We start from the raw sequence: 14,783 nt of genomic DNA on the forward strand, positions 1-14,783 counted from the left end.
ATTATTTATTACATCTTTAAATTTAGATTTTTTTTAAAAACAATTATACTTTTTAAAAAAGTTAACACCTGAACACCTCTTGATAAGTGTTAGGAAACGTTTGTTAGTCAAAACCTTCTTCTTTTTTTTTTTTGTCTTATTTTGGGACTAACACAAAAGGGGGGACGAGGCGGTGATAAAAGAGAAGTGAAATGATGGGTTGAAAATAAAATGTTTCCAATGAGGAAAAATTAGGACTACGGTAGAAAGAAAATAAAAAAGTAAAACCCAAGACAAGTGACAGAAAACAGGGAAGGGAAGGGAAGGGAAGGGAAGGGAAAAGAAAAGAAAAGAAAAGAAGAAGGAAAAGGACACGTCAAAAACTCAAAGCCGCTTATGTGCAGGTGGGAGTCGTGTGGTTGTGGTGGCCGTCCCTTTCCTTAATCATATGATTTTCATGACTTGTCCGTCTGTCTTCCTGATGACTCAGCCCCCGTAATATCCATCCTTGTTTTTAAACCGAAGAAAAAAATGAATAAATTATATTAAAAAAAAGCTTCTACCTTTTTTTTAAAAAAAAGAATTACTTGTATATATGGCTGGTGAATATTCTTGATAATATTTCCAAAACTGCAGCAATTTTCAACTCCAACTTGCTCCCGCATACAGACATGAATAAGACCATTTTCTTCATTTGAGAGCATGATTTCGCAGTAATAAGTTAATCCCTTCAACGCTTCTGAGCCACTACTTTAATCTTCTTCAGTTCCCCCGATATTTCTTGAATTTTAGAGTTGCTTGGGCTTGGAAGTCTCCAGTAAAAAGGAGTCAAAACAGTTGAAGGTTGCGCTGCTGAGCGGACTTAGTCACTTTTGAGAAATTGTTTGAATTCGGTAATAATTGTAATTTCAACTTGTCTATGCGTTGGGTTTCCTTTTTGTTTTGTTTTGTTGAGAAGTGAATAGTGGGATGTTAAGAATTTACCAGAATTATTGGAAGAATTTCCAATTGATGTGTTTGATTTTTTTTTTTTTTTCAATCAAATGGCTGTAGTATTACTATTGGCAACCGTTTATACTTTGAATTTGCTCGAATTAATATATCACTTGAATCTTTGATAGGGAATGGGGAAAGTTGAGGTCTTGACTATCTCTGCCTGTAGATGGTTATTGTTTTGGCTTAAGGCTTAGGTTTTGAAGTTGGGGGCCTCAGAAACATATATGTCAATTCAATTTAATTGGATGTTCCTTTTCATTTACTATATGTGCAAATTTAGGAAGCGACTGGAATTAATGGTTCTAACTTTTAAATTGTTCTTCTCTGACTAGAAATGGAATAAAGATTTCAGCTTTGAGTTTTTTCTTTCCTTTCTTTCTTTCTTTTGAGTTCTGTATCATCCTGGATTTTACATGTGTTAAATTTGTATTCTTTGTGATTTCTTTGTAGGATATACGGGAATGGTTATCAACGGGTGCTAGTATAGGGGGTGGCAGATGGTATTTGTATCAAGATGACTGTAACTGACTGGAATATACATTCATGGGATCTCCTGATAATAATAAATTGTCTGAGATAGTTGATAGAGTGAGGTCATGGATACCGCGCAGGATGGAGCCCACAAATGTTTCGAGAGACTTCTGGATGCCAGACCAAAGCTGCAGGGTGTGCTATGAGTGTGACTCTCAATTTACTGTTTTTAATCGCAGGCATCATTGTCGTCTTTGTGGTCGTGTGTTTTGTGCTAAGTGCGCTGCAAACTCTATTCCTGCCCCCTCTGATGAGTCAAGGACAGGTTGGGAAGACAGGGAGAAGATTAGGGTCTGTAACTATTGCTTTAAGCATTGGGAGCGGGGGATGACCACGGCTGATAACGGGATGACAACATCCAGCCCAGTCCTTAGTCCATCTCCTTCGTCAACAAGTTTAATTAGTTCATATTCGAGCTGCACCTGTAACAGCGGCTGCAGTATTGGTTCAACTCCATATTCAATGGGCCCTTTCCAGCATGTTACATACAGTTCTGATCAGAGCCCGCATCAAGCTAATCAAATGGATGAAGTTAATGCAAGACATTATGGACCATCATGTCCTGGAAAATCAGACTCGAACAATATAAGTGATCATCTTAGTGATGAGTTTGGCTCGTGTAACAGGTACATATAGAACTTTCAATATGTCTTAACGAGCAAAGGTAACCAAATCAAATCGATACAATTCATTTGAAAAAACTGTGTCAAAGATGAACTGCTGTTAGGTTTGTGGTTAGAAGTAATATTTGGTTAACATGGGAGCAAGCAAACACTTCCATAGCAAGTAAAGCTCAAGTACTCCAGGGCCATTTTTACATGAAATGGTGGAAAAGAATTTGCATACGCAGAATGAAATGAATGTGAAGTTCTCTTTCAAAAATTATTATTGTTAAATTCCAGAAACAAAATCTTTGAAAGTTCGTCTTATCTATAAGAATAAGAATGTGCTAGCACAGATAACAAACATTTTTTTTGTCTCAAATTAGTCCTAAATATATGCAAACAGCTTTCTGTTTGTTTATGAATCTGAACTATGAAATATCTATTGTGATTCGTCTGATTCATTTTATTCTCTCTTCTTTTTGTTGTACCTAGTGCCAGGAATGGTGGTGAGGATTATGATTACAGTGTATATAGGCTGCATTCACAACCTAGTCACCTCTCTTCTGGTGAAGTCTATTACAGTTCTGGCAGCTGTGGTGATATCAATAATGATTATGGAGTGGACGACGTGCAGCCTAATGGGGAAAAAAATGAAGCAAGTATGAGCTCCACCATGATGCCTGAGAATACAGAAACACATATCTCACAAATTAAGGAAATGCTTGACAAAGAAGCAGAGGGGTTGAATAATGGTTGTATTGATCAAGTTCCTTCTCCATCCAACATCAATGGTACAGCTGCTGAACCACTGGACTTTGAGAATAATAGCCTACTCTGGCTCCCTCCAGAGCCAGAAGACAAGGAGGATGAACAAGATGCTCTTCCATTTGATGATGATGAAGATGCTAGAGATGATGCTGCAGGAGAGTGGGGTTACTTGCGGTCTTCAGGGAGCTTTGGCAGTGGGGAGCATCGTAATCGCGAGAGATCAATTGAGGAGCATAAGAAGGCGATGAAATATGTGCTTGATGGGCATTTTAGAGGTTTGATAGCTCAGCTTCTTCAAATTGAGAACCTGCCTGTCAATGTGGAAGATAGCAAAGAAAGTTGGTTGGACATAATTACCTCTTTATCCTGGGAAGCTGCCACACTTTTGAAGCCTGATACGAGCACGAGTGGGTGCATGGATCCTGGTGGATATGTGAAAGTAAAGTGTATAGCTTGTGGACATCGTCGTGAGAGGTATGATTTTGCTGAGAATCTTTAGACATTTCACCCAACATAAGTGGGAAAGCTAGTTTTATGTTGCCGATATATGCCATCTTCATGCACTCATAAGATAATCAAGGTAGGCTGTCTTACAATGTTTACATAGTCTAAATTTTCTGCACAGAGAAATTAGATTATATAACTGAACCCACAAAGAATTTGATGACTACTCAACTTTTTGCTTCCTTTTGGGATCAACCTTGGCAAAATAGTTGAACTTGTATTCATACGTCTGCTACTCTGATATCATACATAGGTTTTAACCAATCATCAACCAACAACTTGAACTTTAGGAAGGTATTAGTTATTGAACTTGGAAATCTACAGAGGGAATTGCTATTTTCAGATCGAGTGAATGACACAAAAAGCCACTAAACTATTAAGGTTGCATGGTTTGGTCACTAAACCTTTTTTTAGCAGAGAAGGTCGCTCAACTCTTTGTGTAATTTTTGATCATTTCATGAAATTCGTGCATTATGGATGACAAAAGTCACTCATGTGACATACACGTGCATTTTTAAGGGTAAAAATGACATAAATGAGTAGGATTTCAGGGATATAATTGTCAAAAAAGTCCTAAAGACAAAACTAAATGAAACATAAAATGGTCCCCCCACTCCTTCTCCATTGCCCCTTCCGCCCTTCTCGCAGTCTCCCTCCTCTCCTTTCCGTCAACTCCTTGACCCCCTCCCTCTACCCTGTCTAACCCCAACTCCTCCCTGTATTCCATCAAACCCCCACTCCCTCCCCTTTGCTATCAGCCCCCACTACTTTCTCCTCCCACCACATCTTTGTCCAGATCTCATAATAAGCTACTTGTGGAACAACCTGTGAAAAGTACATGTTATACATATTCCTAATGGCTAGGATTCAATACGTTGCTTCTAAAGTGCTAGCTGGTATCATCATCACAGATCCAAAATAAATCATGAGAGATTGGCAGATGGCTTGAATGGGCTGGGGAAGAGGAGGTCACCAATGGACTGGGGAGAAAGAGACAAGGGTGGGGAAGGGGTTGCCAGGGCTGGGGTGGTGGGGGTGGGAATGGGGGAAGAGAAGGGACAGGGAAGAGTGAAGGAGGATGCTGACAGGGAGTGGGGAAGGGTGGGGATGGGGGAGAGGGGAGGAGACATGGTGGCAAAGAATGGGACGCGGTGCTAAAATTAGGTATGGATTAGGGACTTATGTGTAATACACTTAAAGTTCGTAGTTCTCTGATATTACTATTTTGACCGCCAATTGTCACCAAAATTTTTTTAGACATTTACCTTAAAATGTGTGTGTATATGTCACACAAGTTGCCGTCATCCTCAACACATGAATTTAACAGAATGACCAAGAATTACACTTTAAAGAGTTCAGTGACCTTTTTGGGTAAAAAAAAAAGTTCAATGAGTGGACTGTGCAACTTGAAATAGTTTAATAACCTTTTGTGCCATTTTATCTTTCAGATTTATGTCCCTCATGTTTTAGGGCAAGCATTTTTTTATCTCAAAATTTCTTCTTTATAGCGAAATTGGAAGCAAAAAAATGTATGACCATGTTTTATTTTGTCATTATGTTTTGAAGAAATTGCTTGTTGAAATGTCTTTAACTCATTTGAGTTGAAAATAAGAACAAATTTTGAAAATATACTTTCTTATAAGTCCAATTTGGTGTGGTAGGATTGTTTTGAAGTTTGGTGATATGATGCTAATATGAGGCATGTGCTTGCACTCCAGGTTAAAATTGTTTATTAGATTAGAATGGTTTTCAATTTGAATTAAAATCAGATAGATTTGTTATTTTTTACTATTGGTTGTTTTACCTCCTTGAATTGAGTAGTAGAATTTTAAAAACTTATATAACTATTCTTATATTATAGAGTGATTATCTACTTAATAATCTTAACAAATGATTGAGAAAAAAATGATCACTCGTTTACAAAATTTTCTAAAACACTGGGATGAGATATGGCAACTCGTTTGGAAATATTTTATGCATAATTTTTTCCTTCGTATTCATTACCTTTTGATTTGAAGACATATAGTTTGAACTTGAATTTTAAACGTTGCTTCCACTGTACTCAATCTTTGGGAAACATGCATATAGATACATCATATATCTTAGCAGCAACTTTGGTGTAGTGCATTATCTTCTCATGCTGTAGGGCACATTTTTTTTTTGGTTTTACTTCATTTGTATACTCTTAATTCTTTCTTAGGATTTTTTTTTCTTTATGCTCATTGTGAAAATTGGCGAAGTGTTTGCGGCTTTGGTTGACATGTTTTGAATGCCTCAAGATTGCTGACATGCAACCACATATCCGAAAATTATAACTGGTTATGTTGATGGAGGGAGTTTCCTCATTCAATTGTAAGGATTTAACAAGCTGTTGATTTAGCTATTCACTCTAAAGTGGTAGAGGGAAATCTGTTATCTCTCAGGGCATGTAGTTGCATGTTGTCTATCAAAATGTTTGTATGTATTCTGTTCATATTTATGCTTATAAGATTGTTTAATTTTTTCAGTATGGTGGTTAAAGGGGTTGTCTGTAAGAAAAATGTGGCCCATCGGCGGATGACGTCAAAAGTTGATAAACCCCGATTGTTGATCCTTGGAGGGGCCCTTGAGTATCAGCGGGTGGCTAATCACTTGTCAAGTTTTGATACTTTGTTGCAGCAGGTTTTGGATCCGCTTTTATCTTTTCTGTTTTTATTATGGTTTAAAATTGCTTCCCTAAATATCAATGCAGTGCTGAAGTAATTCTTTGATTTCTTTATCATTGGGTTTTAATTCCTGTTTTAGGAAATGGACCACTTGAAGATGGCTGTTGCAAAGATTGATGCCCATCACCCAAATGTCCTTCTAGTAGAAAAATCAGTTTCCCGATTTGCACAGGAATATCTTCTTGCAAAAGACATATCTCTCGTTCTCAATATTAAGAGGTCACTTCTGGAGCGTATAGCCCGCTGCACTGGAGCACAAATAGTGCCTTCAGTTGACCATCTTGCAACACAGAAGCTGGGATATTGTGACTCATTTCATGTGGAGAAGTTTCTTGAAGTGCATGGCAGCGCAGGGCAAGGCGGGAAGAAATTGACAAAGACATTAATGTTTTTTGAGGGCTGCCCAAAGCCATTGGGTTTTACTGTAAGTCTGGCATTGCATTCATTTCATTACAGTCCTATCTTTGTGCAATTGTATCTTAAACTTGATTTGTAGAACTTGAAATATTTGTATGCTTAGTTGTTTTATTTATTAGTTTGTTGCATACATTATCTAAGATAGAGCAATTGATTCTTGTGGTGTGCTTTTAGTTGAGGGGGAAAATTGTAGGTGGGGCGAGAAAGGGGCTCTTTAATAGAATAGCAGGATCACGGTCCTAGTTATTCATACAAATAAGGTTAATTGCTTGGAGTCAACCTAAAATTGTTATGTTCTTAATAACTTCATTATCTGAGTGCTTTACTGAAGGGTTAAATATGTTAATAGTCTTTAACCCAAAAATTGGTTTAATATCAAGGCCAAGTGGTAGATCTTTGAAAATAACTTGGTTATCTGAGTGCTTTACTGAGGGTTTAAATGGTCTTTTGCCTAATTTTTTTTTTTCACATGAATTTACTTCTCTTTGACTCCAAAATTCTGAACTAGGACATTGACCACTTATATTTCCCAGAAGGGGGTAGAGAGAAACTAATGGATATAACATGTGGATGGGCAATAAGATTTTTACTATTCTTGCCCTTAATTTTGGTAAAGAATATTAATTAATTGTATAGAATGTTTAAATTTTGTTTGCTCTTTATATATCTTTTGGAGTAGTAGACCATATTGGGAAAAATTTTTAGGTGTCCACATAATAGACAAACTTGGACATTCTGTTGTGCATCAGATACCCACTTAATATCTTTTTTTTTTTCTCTCTCTCTCCTGTTGCTGATTACTTTTGGCTTGTTGAAAGTTCATAACATAATTGATTTGAAATTTTGCATTCCTTTGATTCAGGTTCTATTGAAGGGTGCCAATGGGGATGAATTGAAGAAAGTGAAGCATGTAATGCAGTATGGAGTTTTTGCCGCTTATCACTTGGCTCTTGAGACGTCCTTTCTTGCTGATGAAGGTGCTTCTCTTCCAGAATTCCCTCTGAAGTCTCCAGTAAAAGTTGCTTTACCTGATAAACCATCCGGTATTGACAGATCGATTTCCACTATACGGGAATTTACCGTGGCTCATGATAATTTTGACTCCAAGCAGCCAAATCAATCTAGCTGCAACATTTTTTCACATAACACATCATCTAATGGTTGTCTACTACCCGAAGAAAAGTCTAGTTTGTCTGAAGGTTCTAACTCAATACGGAGTGCTCAGAACCATGTGAATTCTCTCAGTTCTTCTCATTGTTTAAGAGATACAGTTTCAGATTGTCACCGAGAAGAGTTCTGTGGTTATCCTGCTTCAAATGAGAGGGAGAAGGTTCAGCTGTCTCTGGAGGCGTCCTCTGTGTGCAAACCATCAGAAATCTGCACTAGGAAAGTGCAAGAGGATAGTTTGAATTCTAGTTGTTCTTGTAACTCTGAAGCAGTGGGTAAAGGACATTGCTATTTACATTCTGTTGAACATTGTTTACCTTCAAATTCAAGCATTTTTGACCACCTTAATGAGGTTGCATTTCTCAAAGGGGAGTTTTCTTCTTCAGCTTCTGACAATCAGAGCATTTTGGTATCACTCATGACACGCTGTGTTTGGAAAAGGTCTGTATGTGAACGTGCTCATCTTTTTCGTATAAAGTATTATGGAACCTTTGATAAGCCCTTGGGCCGGTTTCTACGCGACAATTTGTTTGATCAGGTGTGCTTCCATCTCTCTTACTGCATTTATATGTTGGTTATTTACTCCACCATTGGAAATTATAATAGCTCATGTTTTCTGCTTAGAACTATCGATGTCACTCATGTCAAATGCCATCTGAAGCACATATACATTGCTATAGTCATCAGCAAGGCAGTCTTACAATTTCCGTGAGGAAACTGCCGGAATTTTTCTTGCCAGGGGAGCAAGCAGGGAAAATCTGGATGTGGCACAGGTGTCTGAGATGTCCTCGAATCAATGGATTCCCACCTGCCACCAAGAGGATTGTAATGTCTGATGCTGCCTGGGGCTTATCTTTTGGAAAATTTTTGGAACTCAGCTTTTCCAACCATGCTGCTGCAAGCAGGGTTGCAAGCTGCGGTCATTCCCTCCATAGAGACTGTCTCCGCTTTTATGGGTATATACCTCAGTTTCTTTTCTTTGTGAAGGCATTTTGAAGATGCTATAGTACATTTTCATTACTATCAATTGCTGGTAAATTAACAGTTAAAATGAAAATCAAATTTATTACCTAAGCAAAGTAATATCGATGATGAAAAATGTCAGAAATATTTGAAGAAATTTGACCGAGAATCTTTCATCTAATCAAGTTTCTGTTGCCATAGATTGAATTTCCAATTCAAGCAAATCAGCTTAATTGCTGTTTTGGACATCCTGAATATTGTAACACTTTATCAACTGCTCTGATACTTCATATCATGTTGATTTCTTCATTGTTTTCACTTTTCGTCAATTCTTTTGGCAGTTGCTTGTGGGGAATCAGCTAACAATGTTTGAAATAATCATCTGTAACAGAATCCTTTTGTAGCTGGAGTATAGCTCAGGAAAGGATAATTTGGTGCAGGAACTTAAGTTTCTTGAGACACTGATAATTTCGCATTTCTATTATGTTAACTTTTTTGGGTCAATTTTTCCTGTGTCCTTTTTTTTTTTAATATTTGTTTTGGTATTTCATCCATAACGATGATTGTATTACTTTGGTTTGTTAGATAAATGTTTCCTTATCAGTCCTTGTTTTTCCAAACCTAAATCGAGTACCTGGTTCTTAGTTCTTTTCAGTGTAGCATTGCCTCATATTCGTATAAACTTTTCTGCTGCATTTGCAGTTTTGGGAGGATGGCTGCTTGTTTCCAATATGCACCCATCAATGTCCACTCTGTGTATCTCCCACCACCAAAGCTTGAATTCAACTATGATTTTCAGGAATGGATTCAGAAAGAAGCTGATGAGGTTCGAATGTCTTGGAATCTGTATTATTTGGTCTGACAGCTACTACAATATACACTTACAGTGTCATCCTCATTTTGTAATTCATAGGTCTGCAGCAGAGCAGAACTTTTGTTTGCTGAGGTGGTCAAATCTCTTCATCAGATAACAGAAAATATCCGACTCGATAACGGCAATAAAGCTCCACGAGTTATGGAGCGAAAATCTGAACTGGAAGGAGTGTTACAGAAGGAGAAAAAGGAATTTGAGGTCACTTGTTTGGATGCTTTATGCTGAGTACATAGTATTTAATGGTTTTACAAGTTCAGAGATTTCCTGTATGTGTTGGTCCTGTCATCAGTAACCTACTGTAATCTGCATATTAAAAATTGTTGACACTAAATGCGGATTGTAAAGTTTTGTTTGCACATTTTGGTTCCTACGGAAGAAGAGATAATTTATTGTTTCTGATCTTTTTACGTTTGATCTTGTTGCTGAGTTTTGTTAAATACAATAGATATTTGTATTCATATGTGATCAGATGGTGATACATTTTGTGTTCAGAAGAAATATTTTTTTTGTTTTTGGGGTATAAGTAGAATGTTAGAAGTGCTTTTGTTATCCATATTACCAATGAAATTTTCTTTGTTTCTTGTGTTTGTTGGAGGTACTCGTGCTGTATTGTCTTCTGATTGAGATTTGTTGTATTTGTCTAGGAATTGCTAGATGAAGTGCTTTATAGGAAAGTTAAAGCTGGTCAACCTGCAGTTGATATTCTTGCGGTAAATAGATTAAGGAAGCAGCTGATCATTCATTCTTACATTTGGGACCAGCGGTTAATACAAATGAATAATCTCAATGATAACAATCTCCGTGGAGGGAGCAGTTCAACGCCTAAAATGAAGGGCAAAACTGTTAGTTCTGGTTCAAATACATCTGAGATGGCAGTGACTTCCAAGCCGAGTAAAGGCTTCAGTAGTTGTGATTCTTTTCTTTTGAATTTGAAGCCTGATGTAACATTTATTCAAGGTGGATATGGCAACTTTTACTCACCTGATGGGGATCACAATAGAAATGACATGGATGAAGGCTCATACTGTCAGAAGGATAATGAGGTTAATCAGCCTTCTGGAACAAATAGCAATGATGAATTTGGCCCAGAGTCTCTTAAAACCGTCAGACGGGTCCACTCTGATGGGCAGATCCCCATTGTGGAAAATTTATCTGATACACTTGATGCTGCATGGACAGGTGATAGCCACTCACTAGGTACAACTTCTAAGGGTAATGGTTCCTCAATTTCTGATTTTTGTCTTACAGATGCTTCAAGTCTCAATGGCACCAAGGCTAACCAAGATATTGAAATTAGTGGAACTGTACAAGGTGGGGTTGAATATCAAGATTCTTTTTTCTCTCTGTCGTCTACAAAGGGGCCTGAAAACAGGGAAAACTCCAGAAGTTGGATCACCATGCCCTTTTTGAATTTGTATAATTCATTCTTAAAGAGTTCTACGGCAAATGAAGACAAGCTTGATAAGATTAGCACTTATAATCCTGCTTATATCTCTTCATTTCGTGATCTGCTGCATCAAGGTGGTGCCAGGGTTCTGCTACCTGTAGGCATTAACGACACTGTTTTACCTGTTTATGATGATGAACCTACCAGCATTATAGCATATGTTCTTGTCTCACCAGATTACCATAATCAAATGTTGACTGAACCCACAAAGGATGGGCTGCATTCTCCTTCTTCATTCCCATTCTTGGAGTCAGCAAATTTACTTTTGCTTCCTTCACTTGATGAGGCAGCTTCAGGATCCCTTAGAAGTCTTGGGTCAACTGATGAAAGTGTTTTGTCAGTGTCTGGATCTCGAGGCTCGTCAACTTTGGATCCAGTTGTTTATACTAATGCATTGCATGCCAGAGTATCTTTCTCAGATGATGGCCCTCTTGGGAAGGTTAAGTACTCAGTTACTTGTTACTATGCCAAGCAATTTGAAGCTTTAAGACGAAGTTGCTGCCCCTCTGAATTAGATTTCATACGATCTCTCAGTCGTTGTAGGAAGTGGGGTGCACAAGGTGGCAAAAGTAATGTCTTTTTTGCAAAGACTTTGGACGACCGTTTTATTATTAAGCAGGTTACAAAAACAGAACTGGAATCATTTATTACTTTCGGACGAGCTTATTTCAAGTACTTGTCCGAATCTCTTAGTACTGGAAGCCCAACTTGCCTGGCAAAGATCTTGGGTATCTATCAGGTATTGTCATTATAATCAATCTTCAATGATCCATCCTTTGCACTATTTTTGGCAGTAAGCTTAAGCTAGCTAGTAATATATGCTTCTCATTTTTGGCAACACGACTTTGTAAGAAAACATAGAAGCATCTAAAGTTTTAGGTATCCTTCTGTTTTGAAAAGATTTATACATCAAATCCTGCTAGATACTTGCAGTTTTAGGGTGACATATTTGCTGCATCCTATGTCAAATTCTTTTGTCCTATTATATCAAATTAAGTTACTTTTTTACTATATGAAAAGCAGCGAGTTATATTTTACTACTACTGTCTTCTAGATGTATTTCAGATCATCCATATGGCATTCTTGTTCAACAAACCTCAGAATACTGCCTTGCTTAATATTTTTTTCTATTGGTTGTTTTGAAGGTCACCTCAAAGCATCTGAAAGGGGGAAAGGAATCAAAGATGGATGTTTTGGTAATGGAGAATCTTCTCTTTGGGCGTAATATTGTGAGACTATACGACCTGAAAGGTTCTTCTCGATCACGATATAATCCAGATTCAAGTGGAAGCAATAAGGTTCTTCTTGATCAAAACCTGATAGAAGCAATGCCAACTTCTCCAATATTCGTAGGACCCAAAGCAAAGAGGTTGCTGGAGAGAGCCATATGGAACGATACTGCATTTCTTGCTGTAAGTTGTTAGTTCCCTATCATAATCTGTGTGTGGAACATGAATGGCCTTCTGTTTGATGGCAGCTGACTGCCATTTAGTGTTCTTCTTGAATAATTCTCTGTTTTTTTTTTTTTTTTGGGTAAATGACCTCCTCCTTCAAGACCTCTCACTTACAATCCCTCCCACCTTACCACCCAACCTCTTGTTTATTATGATATGGAAGTGAAAAACCAGCATAGCTGATTTTTTTCCGTTTATAAACTGAAATGTTACAAAATCAAAGAGGCTTCGGCTGACATCTCTTATATGTTCTGTTGTCTGTTGCCCTCTCTTTCAACACTGCTTTTCGATGTGCTTTTCATACGAGGAATCCTCTCTTAAAACTATGAATCTAGCAAGGAAAGACCTGTATCATTTGATAAAAAATTAGCGTTTGATATGTTAATGTACTTGTGGACATACATTTCAGAAGTTGTATACATATAGGTATGTGATTTCAATGATGGTTAAGATTCCTTTTGATATTATTAGAGCAAATGTAATCTGCATTGTGTTTTCCCAAGTCTTTAGACTGTAAGTTCTCTAGGAAATGAAACTTACTGCCAAAATGTCAGTTCAGCTTCACCAGTAAAAGCTTCTCATTGTTTTTGATGTTTGGTTCTGCAGTCAATAGATGTAATGGACTATTCACTGCTGGTTGGCATGGACGAGGAGAAGCATGAGTTGGTAGTTGGGATTATTGATTTTATGAGGCAGTATACGTGGGACAAGCACCTTGAGACCTGGGTAAAGGCATCTGGCATCCTTGGAGGGCCCAAGAATGCAACTCCAACTGTAATATCTCCAGGTGAATACAAGAAAAGATTCAGGAAAGCCATGTGTGCTTATTTTCTAATGGTACCAGATCAGTGGTCTTCGTCAACAGTTACTGCCAGTAGATCCGAATCTGAACTATGTGAAGAAAGTTTGCAAGGTGGTGTGCTTCTGAGTTGATTTCATTGTGTAGGATTCCAAGGTGCAAGGTAGATGTAGGATTTTCCTTATTTCCTGTATATTCTCTTCCTTCATTTATTCCCCCAACCTTCTACCCAAGTTAGTTGATAGCATCGCCATGAAATTGGTATATTCTTTATTTTTTATACAAAACAGTGATAAAAGGATATTTCTAACTTGGGGGACTTTCTCAGAAGGTTTTCCTGAGATCATCTTCCTCAAGTATCATGAAAGTCATTATGTACAGTTGGCTGTTAATAAAATTTGTTCTCTCTTTTCAAAGTTGTTCTATTCGCTGTTAATTGTTTTTCTACCTTCCCACTAACAGAGGCCCCCCCCACAACACCCACAAAAAAAAAACCCACACACACAAACAAAACAATTAAAGAGGCCTCACTGTGTATGAATATGACATTTTGTCCTTCACAATCTTACTTTCTTGACAAGAATTTTTAACTATTTTTGTATAAAAAATCGAAGTTGTATTGCCGTACAGTCAGGCTTCAGGTCGCAACTTTGTCAAAAACCTCCTTTCCTGTTAAATGCAACAAGCAAGCAACAATTGGATAGGAGGCTAAAATAGAGGAAATCATTACTTGTAGGATTGCTAATAAGCCACTCGGCTCACCTTCATGCAGAATGGGAAGAGATTTCCCCAACTTACAGAAATGAGAGACATATTGATCAAACTACTGGATACCATTTGTCTTTATTTGTTTTTTAGTGAGTTAATTTCCTACGAAGTTACAGAGGAAAAGGATACTCGATAATCATTAGTAACTATCGGAGAGTTAGGCATAGAGCCAAAATGAAAGGCTTGACCCACCAATCCTCTCAATGTTTCATTGTTTACAAGTGCACCTTATTGTCTCAGCGATGACAATGAATGGGTTGGAGAAAGGAGGAGGCTAATAGAGTGGAGCAAAGGATTGGTCGACCAGGAATTTTTTTTTCCTGTTTTTTTGGTGCTGAAGTTTAAATAGAAACTTCGGTCCTTTTTTCTTTTCTTCTTTTTAAAATTTTTAAATTAAAGTTGATTTTCACAGTCATTTTTTTCTGTAATATTTCCATGTTTAAACATTGGTGGATTTCAAAGAAATTGACTTTTGTTTTTATTCTTTTTAACGTAAAACAAACGAATGCACCTCCACCGAGAAAATCTTAGTCCAGTGGCCAAATTTGAGCCCTAGGACTTGAAAGGTGATTTCAATTATCTGTTTCTTAAATCCCATCCTTGTTTGTTGGGAAAAAAAGAAAAAAAAATAATGCGCCTCCACCCTCCATTAAAACAGTAAGAAAATATTTGCACCAAGTCCAATTCATTGCCAGAATCATAAGTACATTAATGCAGAAAGTGAATCAGTTCCTTTTTGTCGTTTTAAAATTTCTAAACAAAAGCTGATTTCCACACAGCCCTTTGTTCATTCCATACTTCAAAGT

The 14,783-nt window shown here is 37.4% G+C and overlaps 1 protein-coding gene across 2 annotated transcripts; it reads left to right on the plus strand.

The window, feature by feature from the left end:
• Positions 1 to 631: 631 nt before the first annotated feature.
• On the plus strand, positions 632 to 13,625 carry LOC113776173 (1-phosphatidylinositol-3-phosphate 5-kinase FAB1B). 2 transcript variants are annotated; one of them, XM_027321279.1, is made up of 13 exons: positions 632 to 872; positions 1,426 to 2,132; positions 2,604 to 3,353; positions 5,891 to 6,044; positions 6,168 to 6,512; positions 7,368 to 8,210; positions 8,297 to 8,628; positions 9,338 to 9,461; positions 9,549 to 9,707; positions 10,154 to 10,688; positions 10,758 to 11,695; positions 12,102 to 12,368; positions 13,017 to 13,625. In XM_027321279.1, the coding sequence occupies exons 2-13, from the start codon at positions 1,519 to 1,521 to the stop codon at positions 13,341 to 13,343; spliced, it is 5,388 nt and encodes a 1,795-aa protein (XP_027177080.1). In that variant the 5' UTR covers positions 632 to 872; positions 1,426 to 1,518; the 3' UTR covers positions 13,344 to 13,625. The 2 variants fall into 2 exon arrangements, with proteins under 2 accessions (XP_027177080.1, XP_027177078.1); XM_027321277.1 differs by having other exon boundaries at positions 10,154 to 11,695.
• The last annotated feature ends 1,158 nt before the right edge of the window (positions 13,626 to 14,783 follow it).

This window comes from Coffea eugenioides, chromosome 6 (genome assembly GCF_003713205.1).
Source record: "Coffea eugenioides isolate CCC68of chromosome 6, Ceug_1.0, whole genome shotgun sequence".
Lineage (NCBI taxonomy): Eukaryota > Viridiplantae > Streptophyta > Magnoliopsida > Gentianales > Rubiaceae > Coffea > Coffea eugenioides.